The sequence below is a fragment of the Ostrinia nubilalis genome, chromosome 20 (assembly GCF_963855985.1).
Source record: "Ostrinia nubilalis chromosome 20, ilOstNubi1.1, whole genome shotgun sequence".
NCBI classification, from domain to species: domain Eukaryota; kingdom Metazoa; phylum Arthropoda; class Insecta; order Lepidoptera; family Crambidae; genus Ostrinia; species Ostrinia nubilalis.
Window position 1 is genome coordinate 3,598,620 of NC_087107.1, and position 21,282 is coordinate 3,619,901.

At 37.2% G+C, this 21,282-nt stretch overlaps 1 protein-coding gene across 1 annotated transcript in view; it reads left to right on the forward strand.

Moving 5' to 3' along the window:
* The window catches only part of LOC135081476 (prostaglandin E2 receptor EP2 subtype), a 39,990-nt gene extending 19,068 nt beyond the window's left edge, over positions 1-20,922 (forward strand). Inside the window, exons 5-8 of the mRNA XM_063976184.1 lie at positions 12,464-12,647; positions 13,146-13,405; positions 16,442-16,615; positions 19,266-20,922. Coding sequence (XP_063832254.1) covers positions 12,464-12,647; positions 13,146-13,405; positions 16,442-16,615; positions 19,266-19,415 — 768 coding nt within the window. The 3' untranslated portion in view covers positions 19,416-20,922. The remainder of the gene's footprint in view (positions 1-12,463; positions 12,648-13,145; positions 13,406-16,441; positions 16,616-19,265) is intronic.
* The last annotated feature ends 360 nt before the right edge of the window (positions 20,923-21,282 follow it).

Consider the following 21,282-nt stretch of genomic DNA (forward strand, 5'->3'; position numbering starts at 1 on the left):
ATCCTGGGGGCAAGGCTCGAAATTGGTTTAAAAAATGCTTGTATGAAAACCTTTTTATTATTATACGTTATTATTATGTTCTTTAACGATTTTTGCATAAAGGAGTCAGTTCCATTTTGTATGGACGAAAAACTCAGAATCAATTATTGGGACTAAATGAAGTTACCTTATATTAATTTACCCCAACCAAAGCTCAATGTCGTTATCGATGGAGTATAGAAGTTATAGACTGACAAAGTTTGTATGAAAAGTCATGGGTTAAGTAGGTACTTGCGATTTTTACCAGTATTTACAATATTGGTAATATATTATTATTTACTTTAATAATAATAACAGGATCACTGTAATTATTACTAACTACTATCGGCATTAACTTTTTAATTATGGCGAAATTCGTACCGCCTATGTTTATCAAAAATAATGCCTACATTAGGCTTTCAACTAGCTCTTATAGTAATTACATAGTTGACAGTTACTAATCCCTTCTACTATTGTTATTGTTTTTGTAAAAACTTAAAAATCGCAAGCAACTCATGATTTTTTTCATTCAAAATTAGAAAATAGAAAATAATAATTTACTTCTATTTATCGATAATAGGAAACCGTATTAGAACACGAGCCCTGCACTATGTTACGACCGGCACATGCGGCCGTACTGTGTATTTTCACGCGTCAGTGGATATCGGAAGAAATAAAATACATTGCGCAGTAGTTACGCATGACATAAAGTGGTTGCTAACTAAATCGTCAATGTACAACGTGTTTGAATTTTTATCACCACTAATTTCGATATCGCAGTAAATGTCACGGCACTGAATTCGTTCGTAAAAATGTTTAGTTTTTTTTATTTATAAGCAAAATACCAATGGATTTGCAATACTTACATGTGGTAAATGACTTCATTGTTCCTGTAGTTCTTCGTTTCACTTATGTTATTGCACGTTACGACGCATTATCCAACAATATCGGAGAACATTTCCTCAGTACGACTGAATCGCGACTAACCTGGCGTCGCGGGCGATGTTCGTTTCTGGGCATATCGCGGAGACACGCGCCACGCCCCCGTTTCACATCTATTCCCTTCTATGATCTGAGGTTGTATCGATATTATTTATGACCTATCTAGTTACCGTATGATATTACAACATATCGTTATCGTCAGCCATTTTATGTAATGAAACCGCCTCCCCTAAAAATAACAATACTAATGGGAATTCTATTGATTTATCTCCCAACAAACATGTGATATCTGACGCCCGCCATTCACCGGATACTGTGTTGATTATTTTTCTATTGCCATAAAAAGAAGTAGTAACGTCTGTGTGTCTCTCACACACATCTAATTTCATCTAATATGAAATTTTGGGGATCGTTTTAGAAAGAAGCACGTTGCCTTACTCGAATGCAGAGTACCTAGAGTAAAACTGATAGAGCTAGGAGTCTAGAAAATTACGTACTGTTCTGTACTCTCTACTAATTTATGATATATTTTTAGTGCGTAGTAAAGTAAAAAATAGCCTAAGTAGTACCCTAGCAAAACGCACTATGTTATTTTTATTCTCTACATTTTGTTGTCCGCGGATGAATCTCTTGAGAAGTGAGCGCAGAGGGCTCTCTATTTCAAAATTAAAGCAACAGGCTCCGCGGGATTCCCACTTCTCGTTCCCACCGCTGCAACTCTTGTGTAGCCAGGATCTGTAGCTTGACCGCCATTAAAAATCCAACAAGTGAAGGTCAAGTTCAACAGGCTCCAGGCTATTCTTCTCCAACTAGCTAGGTTCTTCCAAGAACTTTGCCTATATCGCTGCGAATTTATCATCTATGCTATTGGCAATATAACATGTCTGAGGATCGCCAATCTCAACCATCTGTTATTGGAACAAAAACTTTTATATTAGATCGTCTACAGAAGTTACATAGCCATTTGGTTGTCACGTTAATTCATCTTCATCCAATTTTTATGTCAATGTCAAAGAATACGTCTTGAACTTTGACCTAACAGGTGTGCAATGGGCATCACAGTTTTTATAATATTCCAATTTTTTCTTCGCTTAGAAAATGGCAAGAAGCAAGGCAGATTGAACATTTTCATGGATTCGATCCTTAGACAAGGACATGAAGTTCCAAATATTATGGTTACCTTCTACTTCCCGTAACCATTAAGTTCCTATAAATAAAAAACTTTTTTTTATTTTAACAAAGCTGTTCCTATTAAGGCCTTCTCCTAACTGTACACCTACTTAACCCTTACACTCTCTGTCGATTATAATACCAAGATTGCAATCCCATTAAATGATGGGGTTAATGGAAATAATAGGCACTTTACCGTGTTTAAGGTGACACGCACTTAAAATGCCATTAAAGGTATTTTTTCGGCCAGTTACAAAATCTTTAATGTTATACAAAAGTAAAAGTTTGTGTATTTATATGTTATGCTATTACACCGAACCGTCAGACTTTTGGTAGGTATTAAGAATTTATTAAATCCTAGAGTTTAGGATCTAAATTCTTAATAATCTAAAACCTAGACAAAAATTTAAAAGGCTACCTTTGTCATACAAAATTAATTGGAAAGTGCGCATTAGGGGCTGGAAACTTGCGTGACAATAATGCATCATTTCTCAAGTTAGGTAAGAACATTTTTATTTAAACGTTTTTGGGTTGGCTTTTTGCTCATGGGATAGAGAGAATCTGCGCGCGCAAAGCCGTGAGCAGAAGTAGTAGGCACTGTCATACATATTACTTCAATGGGCACTGTTGACCTCATTTTAAAACATTTATGTTTAGACATAGTTTTAGTATGATATTTTTCCACCTCGCGAAATGCATAGACCACACGTCATACTTTCGCAAAACTAAAATTAGAATTTTAGTTTCAGCGAATGATGGATGTCTTCATATCGATCTTTTAGATTGCATCGAGAAACATCGATTTGTTTTACTGTTTTCAGACGTTGTAAAATAGATTTTTATTTTTATTTTGACATTTGAAGGTCGTATTCAGCTGTAAAGAAAGGGAGAAAAATGAAATCGCTTTTGGAACTCCTGAGGTTAGGTAGGTAATTTGTGTCTCTAATAAAACTTTATATGTAGAGTTAACGCTGAAATAAATTAACATTCAAGGATGTCAATTTCTTATTAAAGAGAGACTCTCTTTAATGACTTTTAAGATATAGTAAAGTATCTTTTCGAATCTTACAGACACTCTCTTCACTCTTCTCTACATTTCTCATTTTTCACCTCTTCATTATTCAATGAAAATTGTGCAATTTTATAACATTCTAAATACTTACTACTCTCTCACTGAGTGCATTCACTCGACGCCGACTGAAATTGAACCCGCAGTAAGTATCAGACGAATCAAGTGAAGATAAATGACGCTACCCAATAAGCTCAAATGCTTTTTAAATTAACGCTTGCGAGTTGTATGTAAACCGACTAAAAGTAGACTATATATAGCCTTACCTGAAAACGAGATACCAAATACGAATAATTTCGATATTTTTTTCAGGCACATAAATATTAAAACTATGTTTGCTCGTTCGTTCGTTTCAGCCAAATGACATCCACTGCTGGACAAAGGCCTCCTCCAAAAAATGTGTAATATATTCTACTAATAGAAATCTAATAAAGGGTTTAATATTTAGTTAGTTTAAACTTGAAAAATTCTATAATAAACAGTCATGTCACGGAGTCGCACTGTTACATGTAATTGAATTACCTAAGTGCCTACCTACACTACGGACATTACAGTACCATTTATGCCAATTCAGTTTCCTCCATCGAACCTTTTTCGATCAGGAAACCTTAGTAGGTTACGGGACTCGTTATTTCGATCCTACAAAAACGCTGTGTATTCATTTCACGTAGGTACGAATACCTATATCAAGGTAAATTATAAATGCTAACAATATACTGACAGTATATTGTTACCATATAAAACCAATGTAGAGTCGGATGTATGTATGTCAACTATAATAAATATAGTAATATAGTATCAGAGGGTGTTTTCGAAGATTGAAAGACAATCACATACAGACATAGACCGCAGACTTGCCATGCAGATGCACCAGTGAGTACTGATCTGCGCGTCTTGTGTCACCCCCTGATGATTGGCACCCGGGGCGGACCGCCTCCACCGCCGCTACTGTCTGTCACGTCATAATATTATGTCAATGTTAACCCTCCCATGCCTCTCCCACTCCCCAGGCACTGAATCAGTTAAGCCAGTGGTTCTTAACCGGTGGTCCGCGGACCACTTGTGGTCCCTGGAGGCATTCCAAGTGGTCCACGAAGACATCGTACCTAATAAACAAGTGACGTGACGTGATGAGTCATGTCAACCTCAACACAACGCAAACGGCGCGCAGTAGGCGAGAAATCGACCTCCCCTTTCATAGGATTTTGAAAAAAAAAGTGGTCTCTGACAAGACAGAAATTTGGTAAAATGGTCCCTCGTGACTTAAAGGTTAAGAACCACTGAGTTAAGCGCTGGACCATAGTACCTATCAAGTATAATTTTTGCTACCAAAGGGTCACCTTGATGTCCCATAACAGAATGCTTGCTGATTGTCTGCTGGGCAATCTCATCACCACTATAAGGCTATATTGCTTATTGTTGGGCCACCCGACTTGGAAGCTCGTAACGTGACGTCATCATACTAAGTCCGGGATTGTAGGGTGACCAACTATTAACACTTTCATGGACAGTGAACTGCTTTAGCATTCATAAAAATTCAACTTCTATTGTGTCTGGGTTCATCATCATCATTATCATTTCAGCCATAGGACTTCCACTGCTGAACATAGGCCTCCCCCAATGCTTTCCATGTTGATCGATTGGTAGCGGCCTGCGTCCAGCGCTTCCCCGCTACCTTTACGATGTCATCGGACGTCCCACGCTACGTTTTCCGGTACGCGGCCTCCATTCCAGAACTTTGCTGCCCCATTGGCCGTCAGTTCTGTCTGCGTACTATGTGCCCTGCCCATTGCCACTCCAGCTTGCTAATCCGTCGGGCTATGTCAGCGACTTTAGTTCGTTTACGGATCTCCTCTGGGTCTCTGGTGTCTTGGTTACTGTCCGTGAAAGTGTTAAGAAATTCTGAATTATTTTTGCAGTTTTTTTTTATTAGAATCTGAAGGAAATTGTGGAAAACCTTGGGGGAGGCCTTCGTCCAGCAGTGGACGTCATTTGGCTGAAACGAACGAACGAACGAACTGAAGGAATCTCTACAACCTCAGACCATCATACTTCTTCTTCTTCTTCTGACTCGCCTTATCCCGTTACACGGAGTAGTCTTTCCCAATCTTTTTCTAATTCTAGAATTGGAATTGGAATGTCTGAAAATTACGTACCTAACAATTTAAAGTCTCTATACATTAATACCTAGTTATATAGGTAGGTACAGATTGTAATACGACTATAATGGTGAGGAAATCTAAGCTTAGTTTATTTTCTAGGAGAAGTTAATGTTTGATAATGTTTATTTGCGATAAATTATATTATTATCATCTTAGCCAACTAAACTGCACATTAGCCTAGACATTACGGCTAATTATTATGATTGAGTGACGATGAAACACTACGCTTACCTTGGTAAATGTTTTGTTAACTTTGCGTTTGAAAAACCGTCAGTGGATATAGTCTCTCTCTATTTGCAAATAAAATGCTGGATAGAAATATCTCTCTCCCTTATGGCAAACTAGCTTTCCGCCCGCGGCTTCGCCCGCGTTGAATTTTGTCTGTCACAGAAAAACTTCATCGCGCGCGTCTCTGTTTCAAAAACCGGGATAAAAACTATCCTATGTCCTTTCCCGGGACTCAAACTATCTCTATGCCAAATTTCATCAAAATCGGTTCAGTGGTTTAGGCGTGAAAGAGAGACAGACAGACAGAGTTACTTTCGCATTTATAATATTAGTATAGATAGATACTTAAACCACGTCTTGTCATAAGGTTCCACGAAGATAATTCAGGGGGAGACTCAAAGTATGTTATGAAGCAGTTATTCATTGTACTTATTATAATTTTTAATTTTGGTCACCTTATTCCTTCAATGGCCCTTTTCACAGATAGCATTTTCTTATATTGTTATGTTTTATAATTAGCCATCCTTTTGTGCTGTTTATGTTTACTTCACGTTAAGAAAATAAAACTTGTGTTATTATTGTTCCATTACAGAGCAGAATATCTTGTTTCTTGCAATGTGGTGTAAACTCCTTGAGAACTACATTTTCATCTTATTTTTCAGATGTAGAAGCTTTTACAGAACGAAACTCAAAGCTCGATTCAATTCAAGCTTATTAGTTAGCTTATTCATATATTTAAAACTAGCTTTTGCCCGCGGCTTCACCCGCGTGAAATTTATTTTGTCACATATCGTTATCATTTATAGTCTATATTATTGTTTATTCTGGGTTATAAACAATAATACTGTAAAGTTTCATTAAAATCCGTTCAGTAGTTTTTGCGTGAAAGAGTAACAAACATTCAGACATCCAAAATTCCAAACTTTCGCATTTATACAGGGTGGAATTTTGTAATGCCACCTGGAGGGAAAGTACTCTTATTATTATAGATAGAATTTTTTTCTCAAAGAAAACATTCCTTTATTTTTGAAAAGAAATAAAACTGCATTCAAAGATTTCCAAAAATTTTCTTGCCACACCCGAGAATCGAACCAACTAAAATGTGTTAAAAATTACACCCTGTATTTTTATTACATCGATCGTTAGGGTCAAGTATAAGGATGAAATCTCTCATGAAAGAAAAACCACGAAATCTTAAATTATCTTAATTATGTTACAGAAAATTGCATGGTATGGTAGTGAATTTTCGAAAAAAATTCGAAAATCTTTGAATGCAGTTCCCTTTCTTTTCAAAAATAAAGGAATGTTTTCTTTCAGTAAAATTTTCTATCTGCAGTATTAAGAGTACTTTCCCTCCAGGTGGCATTACAAAATTCCACCCTGTATAGTAGGAGTAGTAGGAAGTAGGATATTTAAACCGAGATTTAATCAGTGTTGTTTTTTTATTACGTTACGTTACATCTTTTTCCTTATATCTATTCTTAGTTTGCAAAAATCTATTTAAATGATAGCTACTTGCAGATTTTGAAGCTCTAAAGCTATAATCAGGTCAATACCCCGATATTTTTATTCTTTATCGACATCGAAAACAAAGTCATAAACTGTGTTTGCAAAAATATTTATATGAATAATGGTTTGAGAAGTTCATATTTTCACATGAGGAAAATCGAATTGAATATTGCTTAAGAACAAAGAGTACGGATTTGATAGTCTGTCTTTGATTGTATAACAAGTATTTGTTCGGAGATTTCATTAGATGAGATGGTGTAACAGGTAGGTGGTCAGTAATAGTTGTGCCTGCGACTTTGTGAAAATCGTTAGAATATTTTTCACATTTTCGTAATATTTTCGTCGTCCATATGGAATATAGTTATATCCTTCCTTATAAATAGGCTATCCAACACAAGAATAATATTTCAAACCAGAATTTAAATGTGCTTATAACGTCGCTGTACAAAATCACTCGGTTGATTTTGATCACTCAAGCATACCGGGTGAAAGGGAAACTAGACCTATTCCTTGAAAGGGATTATACTAAGGGTCATTAAAAAAGTGCTTGCCCAAAACTTACTCATAATCTTTATTTTTATTTTTATGCATAACAAGGCAGGTATTTTACCACAATCGCTCCTGATGTTGAATGAGAAATAATCCTTTTCAAGGAATAGGTCGAGTTTCCCTGTCACCCTGTATACTACCTCAGGTTATAAAAGTTGAATGTACAGTCGCGGAATGAAAAGGTTCGTCACCTTAGTGTCGATTTTCGCTTGCACTAGGTACTGTAAGAGTCAAACCTGCCAACATAACAGTGCAAGAAAACAGTGCTGCTAACATTTAAATAAATATGACGTTTGCTAACGATTAAGGTTTTGCTTGTTTATTTTTCTATCCCATCAGTGCAATGCAATTATGACATTGACCAATTGACAATAGTTTTTTTTTTATTTAATAGAAATAATAATGGCAGGTTGAACCAACAAGAAGGTTTTAGTTTATCAATCATAATAATCTTCTTGACAAGATAAATCGTCAAACAACTTTGATCTGAATAATTTTGAACTTTACTGACGAACAGTTAAAGATTATTTTTTCTAACTCGAGATTATTCTGTAACATAGTTTCAAAAGGTACTATGTGCTCGCGATTCGTTGAAGGAATCAATTTGAAAACTGACGAACCTTTTCATTCTGTGACTGTACTTTATAAACTTATAGGTAAGGATCATTATTGAAATTATGTTCTACTTGTAGTAGATACTCTTGGTAGTTTGAAGCCGTTTTATGACCCATTTCATCTCTTGCGCCACAGGTTTTACAATGCAAATGGTGGGCATACGTGCGCCTGCTCAATCTAGACGAATGATGGCATGGAACTGGGTTATTACGACAATGGACGAGTAAACAAATATCTATGGCGTGCATTAGACATGCTAGATCTTTGGTCACGTGTTTATTATGAGGTACAGAACTTATTTAAAGGGCTCTACCCAAGAATAGTCGAACTTATGGAGGCTAAGGAAGTTAATTTTTGACATGTAGGTATACTTAACTAAGATACATAACTTCTCCAAAGGACTCTACCTAAGGAAAGTCTATCGTACGGATTCTAATTTCTTCCAAATCCTAATTGAGTGTAGCCGGAATAGTTCATAGAGAAAACTCTTGGCTCGTTTCAGCCTAATGTCATCCACTACTGGACAAAAAGGTCATTAAAGTATGTACTACAAATATAAAGCTGTAGTGGATTAGTCAGTTACATGCTATGTGTAGACATAATTTACCCAAAACAGATTTATCTTTTTCAATGATAGGTTGAACTTTAATGACCCTTTTAAAATAAGGGCCCACAAATTCTTCCTTGATTTCATAATCTTTGGACAAATCTTTGGACAATCTTTGGACAATCATTAAAAAAAAACTCAAAAACTCATTTATTTCTGTAAATAGGCTTAAAAAAAGCACTTTTACACGTCCCAGTATTAACCCTACCACTGCTTCAGGACAATAAATGGGCCAGTGCTGAGAAGAAGCAGCGCAAGAAACTCAGTCACTATTGTCAGCCTCTTTTTCAAAGGTTTACATGCTTTAAAATGTACAAAGTTATAAATATTTATGCGAGCTAGGCAGTAACGTATCCCAAACATTTTTATCTTTTAAATAATCATCGACTTTATAGTAGCCCTTTTTCATTAAGGTACTTTTAATATGTGCTTTGAATTTATGAATGGGTAGTTCTACAACAGTTTGTGGTAATTTATTAAAGAATTTAATACATTTTCCCATAAATGAATTACCAATCTTATGCAATCTGAAATTTGGAACGGCAAGTTTATTTTTGTTTCTTGTATTAAAGTTATGCAAATCGCTCTTTTTCGTGAATTGCTCTATATTTTTGCGGACATATAAAAGGTTTTCATAAATGAACTGTGAAGCTACTGTCAGTATGTTTATTTCCTTAAAAAAATCTTTCAAGGAAAATCGGGGTCCAAGGTTATAAATGGCCCGCACTGCTCTCTTCTGCAGAACAAACACAGTTTCAATGTCCGCGGCTGAGCCCCACAACAATATGCCGTATGACATTATACTATGAAAATAGCTAAAATATACTAGCCTTGCCGTTTCAATGTCAGTTAATTGCCTTATCTTTCTCACTGCAAAAGCAGCCGAACTGAGCCTTTTTGACAAAGTTTCAATATGAGGACCCCATTGAAGTTTAGCATCTAAAGTGATTCCCAGGAATGTTGTGGAATTTATGCTATTTAATGGTTCATTCTTCACCATTAATTGCGTGGAAACCTGCCTCACATTAGGTAAGGTAAATTTAATGCACTTAGTTTTGTTTGCATTTAACAATAAGTTGTTAACAGTGAACCAATGTAGAACCTGTGAGAGTGTGTTATTAATATCGTCAAAATTTACTTTACCTCTATCAACTTTGAAAATGAGAGATGTGTCATCAGCAAATAACACAATATCACACAGATCTTTTACAAAGTAAGGAAGGTCATTAATGTAAATAAGAAATAGCAAAGGTCCCAATATTGATCCCTGCGGCACACCCATAGTAAGAGGTGCTCCAGAAGACTCAGTTCCGTTAATACAAACTTTTTGTTTTCTGCCTGTGAGATACGAGTTCAGCAGATCAAGTGACTTATTCGAAACACCATAATGCCGCAAATTGTTTAGTAAGGTTTGGTGGTCTACACAATCAAACGCTTTTGAAAGATCACAGAAAATACCAACAGCGTCCTTTTTACTCTCCCAAGCATCAAAGACGTGTTTCAATAGTGCTACCCCAGCGTCAGTAGTACTTCTACCTTTCGTAAAACCAAATTGCTTATTGTGTAATAATTTGTTAAAAATGAAGTGAGATAGAAGTTGGTGGAAAATAATTTTCTCGAAAATTTTGCTAAGTACTGGTAGAATAGAAATCGGTCGAAAATTAGAGGGGTCACATTTGTCACCAGCCTTGAACAATGGAATTATTTTACTTAACTTCATTAAGCTAGGAAAGCAACCTTGATCAATACATGTATTAAAAATGAATGCAAGGTGAGGAGCTATAGTGTCAATAATTGTTCCAATTATACTGACGGAGATTCCCCAAAGGTCCTCAGTTTTTTTCATATTTAATTCTCTAAAGGTTTTAATTATTGTATTACAATCTATATGCCTGAACTGGAGCAGACACTGGCACTCGGTGACATTAGATTTTAAAAGAGACTCTGCAAGAACTGGTGATGAATTCAGTTCTTTAGTTGTTTCAGACGCAATATTGGAGAAGAATGTCTCAAATGTGGTTGCAACTTCTGTATCGGAATTTATAATTTCGTTTCCGATTTTCAGTGAAAAAGTGTTATCCTTCGATTTATTTTTACATGTTTGTTTATTTATTATGTTCCACGTAGCCTTAGCTTTATTATTAGAATTTAAAATCATGTTTCGAAGATGATTTGATTTAGCAGCCAAACAAACCTTTTTAAATATTTTTGAGTAATTTTTAACATATTCTATAACACTCAGATCTTGCGTATCGGCTTTAAGACTATATAATTCATACATTTTATTTCTACTCTTGTGAATGCCAGTTGTAGCCCAGTCATCAAATTTACATTTAACAGAATTTATTCGGATCTTTTTCTGTGGGAATGTGGTTTTGAATTCCTCACTCACAACACTGAATCTTTGGACAATTTCACACAGCGCCAGCTAGCCCCAAAGTAAGCAACTTAATGCTTGTGTTATGGGTGCTAGCAACGGATATACTACTTATATACTTTTATACTTTTTTTTTTAAATACATAAATATTATACATAGTCACACCCAGACCCGTCACAGAAATTAAAATTCATCATTTCAATTTCTGCCCGGCCGGGAATCGAACCCGGGACCTCTCGGCATAGTAGTCCGTTCTGAACCACTACACCAAACGGCCGATAATCAATGAACTTTAACAGCACCACAAAACAAAATACTACCACTGGTACAGTTATTTCGTTTCCAATCATAATATAAGGAATGGAAGGAAGCGAATCTATAAATGTGCGGAGGAAGTGGAAGCTTGTATAATGCCCAAACAATCGGTCAAATTGCTTCACGCCTCAGACGTGAGCATATTTTTGTGTACAAAACCGAATTAAATAGTAAATAGTTGAACTTGCTTTGATTTCATAATAACTGCGTTTCCGATTGCGCGAGTCTGGTGGATTGATTAGTCATCCCGTTGTAATTAGCTTCTCTAATCTTTAGATTTATTTTGGTAGAGTTGCGTTTACATACAAGATAACATTAAAGGTATAAAATATCTACTCTAGTACGAAATTTTGAAGAAGTTAGTGTTTGTTTATTAGTTGATTACGGAGAATTATCTTTGGTAGACCATGCATCAATGGAGCAGTACAACAACAAGTCGATGTATTGTGATGCAATGCATCCCAAGACTCAATTATCTTAAGAATATTTTTAAATTTTTCCAGTCTTGATTCAAGTGGGTTTATATTTTCGATTTATTAAATACTATCTTTCCGCCCGCGGCTTCGCCCGCGTGTAATTTTGTTTTCAAAAACCGGGATAAAAACTATCCTATGTCCTTTCCCGGAACTCTCGGATTCCCGGATCTCTATGCCAAATTTCATCAAAATCGGTTCAGTGTTTAGGCGTGTGAAAGCGACACAGCCAACCAGACAGTTACTTTCGCGTTTATAATATTAGTAGGGATTTATAATTTTCAAATCTAAAGCACGCAGTTGCTTTTTGCGGCACATGCTGCGTAATACGCATTGCGATTAATGAGCACTATTTTTATAGCTTCAGAAAGGCAAGAACGCATTACTTTTGCAGATGAAATGTAAATAACCCTAACATTTTGCTTCAGCAAGTAACGTACTTCGTGATCCGCATGGCGCTCCTGGTCTCCTGGTTCTGGGCGGCCGTGCTGACGTGTGCCCCGGTCTTCGGCCTCGGCCTCTACTACGACGAGAACACCCACACCTGCATCCGCTACAGAGAAGCTGTGAACCCCGTGGACTTCACTTACGCAGCGTTCTATGTTGCCTTTGGTGAGTATAGCACTTAGGGCGGGTTGCAGAATCTTACGTTAACAATAACAAACGACAAAGTCTGCCAACTCCATACAAAATCACTGGACATGGTTAAAGTTACGGTTAAAATAAGGCGGTGCTACTGAGCCTTAATGTAAAACTCTACATTCGGAGTTGCTATCATCATCGCCGCTGTCATCACGCCGCACGAAAATATAGTTATGTAAATATGCCGGTGGTGGTGTTAGCTGTAGCGTAAAACCCGTGTGTGGCGACACTAACAGTGTGTGATGATGACATACAGACGCGTCATAATTATGTTAACATCAATGAAATCGTACCTACTTACTTACGAGGGTAGACATATAAATATTACCTATCCTGCTCGTTCAGTATTCTATAAAACTCCGGTTAGACTCGACTTCTTCAAGACAGAAATATTTAAAAAGGTAAATTTTTGGTCCCTTTTGGTCTCTATAAGACACGCAGTCAAAAATCCCAACCCTATTGTTTCAGGTACCCTACTCTGCTTAATCCTGGTCTACTGCAACCTGGCAGTGATCCAGGCTCTGTACTCCATCACAGCGCCGCGAGCTGGTGGCCAGCCCGTGGTCCGAAGAGTATCCAGGAGTAGCTGTCGACAGAGGAGCCTCAACGCAAGCACTGGGAGCAAACCCAGCCTGCACCACAACGCGGCGACGGCTGAAGAAGTGGCTTTCAGCAGACTGATGGCTACTCTGTCTGTTCTGTTCATGATCTGCTGGCTTCCACAGATGGTAAGGAAACCTTAGTTAAGTATTAGTTGTTAGTTAAGTTGGATATGGCACACTTGAATGAAAGGCATGGGTAACATAACAGGGGTTTGGTGGTCCAAGCATAGATGGGACAGTTAATAATAGTTATATTATCTGTGATAATAGAGACCCTGACCCTTGTGGAATATTAAAATTTGTTCTTCTTTGGACCCCAATTTTAATAACTTACCTTCCTATGGCTATAGCCAAGATGACTATCGAATCTCTATGCAAACTAGGTAAATATGTTAAGAAAAGTCAGTACAAATATAGATGTACCTATACCTATATCAGCTAGAGCAGTAGCTATTTTTTAACAGACTAGGTTTTTTGGTTCTTCGATTCTTTTCATCTATCAAAATCGTGGAGAAAACAATGGGAGCTTCGGCAGATTGTGCACTTATCTATCGTCTCTCGTCATAAGGTACAGGTATCGCCATAGAACTCGTGAGTTTGCCTGGCACTGAGTCCGAGCATTCACCTGCGCATTCTTCGACACCTGGCTCCGAATCAAATGCTCATCCTAATTAGAGAACAATTGACATTAATTACATCCGTGTCCCGAATAAAAACAAAGTTAAATTCTCCTTTACTTAAGGTTCAAAATTCAACACTTTTTAATACGTTTGTCTCGTTATAAGATACTGAATTCAATACACATAATCGATCGATCAGTATCATCCGTAAAGGGTCTTCAAAGACATTTATATTCAGCGAATGTATCGCAAAATATGTTGAGATGCAAATGAAGAACTCCTCGATCTCAACGACCTTGGTACAATCGTTAAAAACAATGAAACTATTCAATTTTATTCACTTCGTTATTGTTATTTCGCATTCCGAATCTATAAAAGGCAAGAACAATGTAGTGTCGTTTGTAGACTGAACTAATGAAACGTGCGATTCAATGGGCCAAAAGGGCGTGTGTTATCAAATCGTTTGCAGAAGATTTAAGACAATGTAGACACTGTTCGTCGCTTGCCTTAATTTATGCCTGAACAATGATCCCTTTCTGAACTTTCAACGCTGGACTTTGATATCAATTCAGTAGCATAAGCCCCGGTTGTCCTTCGTACATCACTCATCTCTACTTACCTATACTAACATTAAAGTTTTCGACTCTCTACACTTCAAGTACGGTTTTACTTGCCAGAAATCTCCTGAAAAATCACATTCGCAATTACTTTGGTAAGTAATGTCATATTAGCTTTCAGATTTGAGTTAAAAAAACCCCATCCATAACAGCTTACTTTTCTTTTGAGTGATGTGACTCTACATACATAAGTAATAACAAACCAAATCAACAACATGGTTAACAAAAGAAAGTCAAGTCTGGAGATCCCCTACCTTATTTTCATCACTCTTCCTTACACCATTAAGGTTAAGGTACACAAAGACAAATTACGGCAAACGTTAATGAGTTCTTGGCTTAAGAAGTGGCTAAACAAACAAATTACAATCACGTCTTACTTTCAGAGGTTGGCAGCGAAGTTCTAATTTCAAATTTCCGCGCAGTATCTACTAATACCAACATAAACACAATTGTTTGGAATTCCCTTACAATCATCGGGGAACAATTCGTTGTGTTTGTGAATGCAGCATTTCACGCGTCGAATTCGGGCTGTTTGATGGACGGATCAGCCGCCATTGCACATCACTTGTCGCCGACAAAGTTGTCGGAGATACAAACACTATCGTTCTTGTATGGGCTACATGCATGCCAAATACGAGGCGCATTGTGTCACCATGTGCCTTACTTTGTGCACGAGGCACTACCTTTGAAAATAAGATTGACTTTGAGTTTTTCAGTAGTAACTAAGTAGTTCAAGAATACCTCAGAGCTTATGGTTAATTTAATAATAACTCAGAGTAATAAGTCAGAATATTAAATGCCCTGAAAAGGGCCTACAAACAATAAATAATGTTAGTGTCTGAGTAGCAAGATCTGTATCACGATGAATGTCTGGCCAGTAGTAAGTCATTCAAACTTTTTCGGCAGCCACAATTCGCAATTTAAAAATAAAGTGTGCGCTCGCGCCTTTTTGATACAACAATGAAATACTTTTCGCGTACCGGACTCCGCGACGCCTCCTGCATAATAAGTTGCAAGGCGTGTGATTATAAAATAAAAGTTTGTTCGATAAGTAGGTACTGTACCTACAGTAATAGTAATAAAATTCTAAGAAATGTTTTTTGAGATTAGTTTTTGTGTTTTTCTAAATAGACGGCTAAAATATATAAGGTTCTATCTATGAAGCTAAGATTTTACCTTTAGAACCTTCATGCAGTCTACGAGTTTGCGTTAAAGTTTATGGTAGGTAACAACAACTTCTTTAAACAATATTTAATATTTGTTTAAGGATAATTTTAACGAGTCGAATCAATAAGCCCGTCAAAAATTAAATTCCTCTTACTCAATTTACAGATTAAACCACTTATTTCAAGGGACGTGTCCTTAATTGGTCAATTACAGGAAACAATAGCAATATTGTTTATTGGCCACCTGTGGCGCCTTCCCATTGTTAACTAAAGAAACTTAGAATGTGATAAATTAAAAATAAAGCCGTGTGGTGACGGCAGAGTAGAATACATTTGTCACCAACCCCTACTCTTCCCGCGGGTGTCGTAAGAGGCGACTTAGGGACTACACATCAAACAGAGAATGGGCAGCAGCGCTCTCTGAAAAACATCAATCTTTTAAACTGCGATCTCCAACCCGCCTGCCTAGCGTGGAGATTATGGCAAAACCCTCCACTATAGTGGAGGAGGCTCATAGTCCAGCAGTGGACTGTAAAGGGCTGTTGATGATGAAAAATAAAGGCAATGTACCTAAGTTTTACAAAGTAAAATAGGTATAATCACATACTTTGGCAAGAGTTACAAAAATTGGCGCCCAACGAGTAGCACAGGCGATTACAAAATTCCTCTGTAATTACTGGGTTTTAACGATATCTTTATTTTTAATCAACGAAGTACCTCAAATTCATTAGATTTCATTCTATTCTTCATCTTTTCCAGGTGACCTCAGCGCTGTACCTAGCGCTGGGCCCAGCATCCTGGAAGAAGCTGACGACCCTGGCCAAGCTGTCCGACATGCTGATGCTGCTGAACTACGTTCTCAACCCGATCCTGTACGTGTTGATGCGTCAGCGCCGCACGATATACCATACGCTCGCGCACTGCTTCAAAGGGGTCAGTATCTCGAGTTTTCAGTATATAGCGCTCATAGCTGGGCACCGTTAATCAAATAGTTAACTTGGTTAATCGTTAAACCGTTAATAAAAAAATTAACTTCGTTAAACGTTAAAACGTTACATTTAGCAAGATTTAACGCAAGTTAACGTTAATCGTTAATCCGTTAACACATTATAATAAAACGAAAAAAATAATTGTATGCAAGGTTCAAATAATTTCGAAAACTAGTATTGCGTATGGAATTTATTCCTCTTTTTAGCCAGACAGTTTTGACAGTTCCAACTCCTTGCCAGACAGGTTTTTTAGGATAGCTGCCAAAGCCACGATGACCCAAACTTTATAATCCACCAACATTCTAACCTATATTGGGAACATACGCTGACAAACCTTCAGCTTTTATAAAATGACGTTGGTCTGGCGTTCATCAGCTCTTAGTCTATAGTATCTCAATCTCAGAGCCTTGGTTCAATTACAATACAATTTAGCACAATTTAGACAAATCCAACAAACCCAAATTCGATGCGATTCCGCCGTTTCATTTAGGAGTTCCTATGGCCGCCTCCTGACTCCATCATTAGACCAGCTCAATGGTACCACAACATAGCATTTTCATCGTACTTACATAAGTATACCAAATTGCAACTCAATCGGTTGAGGAGAACTGGTCTTAAATTCAGTTGCAAGATTTGTCCCACACATACTAACAAGTGAAGTCAAAATACAGGATGGAATTTTTGTAATGCCACCTGGAGGGAAATTACTCTTAATATTGTAGATAGAAAAAAAATCTCCTTGAAAACATTCCTTTATTTTTGAAAACAAATAGAACTGCATTCAAAGATTTTCAAAAAATATTTGCCACACCTGGGAATCGAACCAACTAAAATCTGTTAAAAATTACACTCTGTATTTTTATTGCATCGATCGATAGGGTCAAGTAAGTATAAGGATGAAATCTCTCTAACAAACTTGATATATCAAATGAAAGGAAATACATAAAATCTTAAATTATTTTAATTATGTACTGAAATTGTATGGTAAACATTTTCGAAAATCTATGAATGCAGTACTCTTTCTTTTCAAAAATAAAGGAATGTTTTCTTTCAGTAAAATTTTCTATCTGCAGTATTATGAGTACTTTGCCTCTAGGTGGCATTAGAAAATTCCACTCTGTATAGCTTGTAAATAAATAAAAAAATAGCATTTTTTATATCGTTTCTTTCTGGTTCCAAAACTGTTGTTTTGGGTTCTGGAAGTTCTGGAAGCCCGAACGTACTTGTCAGAACGCGTTTTTCTAGTGTTTTTTAGCGTGCCTGCTGTATCTTTTTGGTAAATAGTAGGTACTGGATTAACGATTAACGGACTTAGGATAATTTAACGGAAGTTAACGAGTCCGTTAACATTTTTTAAAGTTAACTTAAAAGTTAATCCGTTAATAGAAATGTTAACTTCGTTAATTAACGATTAACGGATTAACGAGTTAATGCCCAGCTATGATAGCGCTTGTCCCAGCGTCCTGGAAGAAGCTGATGAACCTGGCCAAGCTGTCCGACATGCTGATGCTGCTTAACTACGTCCTCAACCCGATCCTGTACGTGCTAATGCGGCAGCGCCGCACGATATACCACACGCTCGCGCACTGCTTCAAAGGGGTCAGTATCTCGAGTTTTCAGTATATAGCGCTGAGCCCAGCGTCCTGGAAGAAGCTGACGACCCTGGCCAAGCTGTCTGACATACTAATGCTGCTCAACTACGTCCTCAACCCGATCCTGTACGTGTTGATGCGTCAGCGCCGCACGATATACCATACGCTCGCGCACTGCTTCAAAGGGGTTAGTATCTTGAGTGTTCAGTATATAGCTCTGGGTCCAGCGTCCTGGAAGAAGCTGACGACCCTGGCCAGGCTGTCCGACATGCTGATGCTGAATTACGTCCTCAACCCCATCCTGTACGTGCTGAAGTGACAGTGCCGCACGATATATCACACGCTCGCGCACTGCTTCAAAGGGGTCAGTATCTCGAGTTTTCAGTATATAGCGCTGGGCCCAGCGTCCTGGAAGAAGCTGACGACCCTGGCCAAGCTGTCTGACATGCTGATGCTGCTGAACTACGTCCTCAACCCGATCCTGTACGTGCTGAAGCGACAGCGCCGCACGATCTATCACACGCTCGCGCACTGCTTTAAAGAGGTGAGATAACTCGAGTTTTCAGTAGAACAAGTACTAGTACCTAGTTTTTTATGCTAAGTTAGTTTACAGTACCTATGCCTACTAAGGTGGATGCTGGCTGCTACTAACTCCGCGATTCACTGAGAGAGGCAATTATGTTCGTCGGCAGTCGGACTTGAGCGTCGTTTTAATTGTATTTTCGAAGTTTGAAAAGAAATTGAATTTCATAATGCATTTGATTTATAGGATTAATAATTATTGTTAATACAGATAAAATCTACTTCCACTCAGTTAAACTTGCCTGAAACTCTTTCTGCTTTCATTTACATTCTCGTGTTTTCTTTTTCATCTCAATTCATCTGCTATGCACTAAGTAAACCTTCTCTTCTGCTTACCTTCCTAAACCATCTTTCTGCACTTTTAGGTCCACCAGCTGACCACCCCACAAAACTCATCTAATGCCGCATGCTTGTCAACAGAGCCACAAAACGTCCACCGAGTCGATGACGTTGAAGAACTCGTGTTGCCCCCAGGAAACGCTCGTTGTTAGCGACAGTTCTGGGGCGGAGATGAAGCCTCTCCGCACGCTTCCGTACCAGAACGCGCCGCTCGTCAAAATTGACGACTGACGAAGATGTGAAAGAAGATAACTGTACTTAATAATTAAGTTACGATACCACCGTCCTTTAGAATCGTCTATCACTTGACGACTTGAAATAAAGAACGTACTGTGCAGTAGGTTGTACCTAGTTTTCACACTTGTAATAGGTATGTACTATCGACCACGGTTCCAGCTACCCATTTGATGAGAGCGAGAGAAAAAACGGAAATGGCGTAGCTGGAACTGTGGGCCACTGTACGTGCGTTTTCCAACGAAAATGTGTAAAGGATAACTGGGGGCCGATTCTCGTGCAATAAATATTATTTATTTGAAGTGGAAAAACCTTCAGACTTCAAAGAGAAAAATAATGTATAGTTCCAAAATACTGAACTGTCCTATCGATGACATTGACAGCGGGGCGCCACCGTCAATACCGAATCGCTGGTTCCGATTTTTGCCATGTTGGAAACCATAAAGTTGAACGATGGTAGCGCCCCCCTGTCATTGAGTTTGGCGGGACAGTTCAGCGTGGGTCATCTATAACCTATTGTGGCGATATCTAATTTGAAAGACGTGTGCGACAAGCAACCATCGAGTTTCACATTTGACCTTCGCCAAGTAGGTTCATCATCAAGTTGTGTGTTGGAATCAAACTTAGAATGTCTCAGGAGTTGACTCTATGATTGTTTTAACCACTAAGCATAGAAGTGTTTGGAAGTTTGCATCTTTCACCAATACTTAATGCAGTCTTATGGAGCATTAGCATGGCCGAATTTGTAAAATAACCTACATTTTATAAGTTGGACATCTAGTCCAGTCACGGTTCTACCTTATAATAATGTGTAAAGTTACCATTTAGTGAATCTCGAGATATATAAGTATAGTTAAGAAGTAGTTAGGTAAAATTACGTTTAGGTAAAATGTATATTTTGTAATAAACGAGCTCTCTATCACTTAATATTTTGTATTTTATGAAGCATTTATTTTTGTAAACCAAATAGAAATCGGTAAAGTACAGTAGGTACCTACCTCTAGCGTGAACAACTTTCGTCTTCGAATCGTTTGCGTACTCCATAAAATTCGATACTCAATCTTCGAAGTAAACGATAACGTGACAATTTTATTTTGATTCTCAAAATAAGTTTTGTGCAACCACATCTCATACTAAGTTCACTTTACGACACGTTCACAAGGGCGCTGTTGTAGTTTTCTTACTAAATCTTTTGATGGCGATTCGAGTACGCAAACGATTTGAACTCGAAAGTTTATCGTGCTAGCCGTACAGAACAGCTTTAAAATTAAATAAAACAACAATAATTAATTAGATGAGCTAGGATGAAAAGAAGGAAAATGATAAATACATAATTACGATAGATAGGTAATTAATAATTAAACCCAATATGGATAGTATTTCCCATTATGAACAATACAAGACTCTAGTCCGTAGCATTATCACAAACATTTAAAAAAAATTGTGAGTAATTAAATCATCACAGTATTTTATATTATGTACCAAGTTATGTTAAAAAGTCTGTTTAATAAATCATTGCATTAATAGTGTAAGTAACTAAACTATTTGAATTCGTATTTTTTCTGAATTAAGTTTGCTTCATTTCAAATGTTTTTGATTAATGATATAATTATTTAACCGAAGATCAAATTAATGTACATACAAATAATTAGAATTTAAGTATTAATAAAAATATTTTCTTAAATAAAACGATTGATTATTTATTTTTGTGTCTTGTCTCTTTCCCAATAATTACTTACCAAATAAATAGACCCACATCATGGATCTATAAAAAGTCCCACATATTATTATGTATTCACTAATTTTAAATGTTAGTTAATAGAATAAAATATTCATTTATTAAATAAGATATTTCGACTGCCTC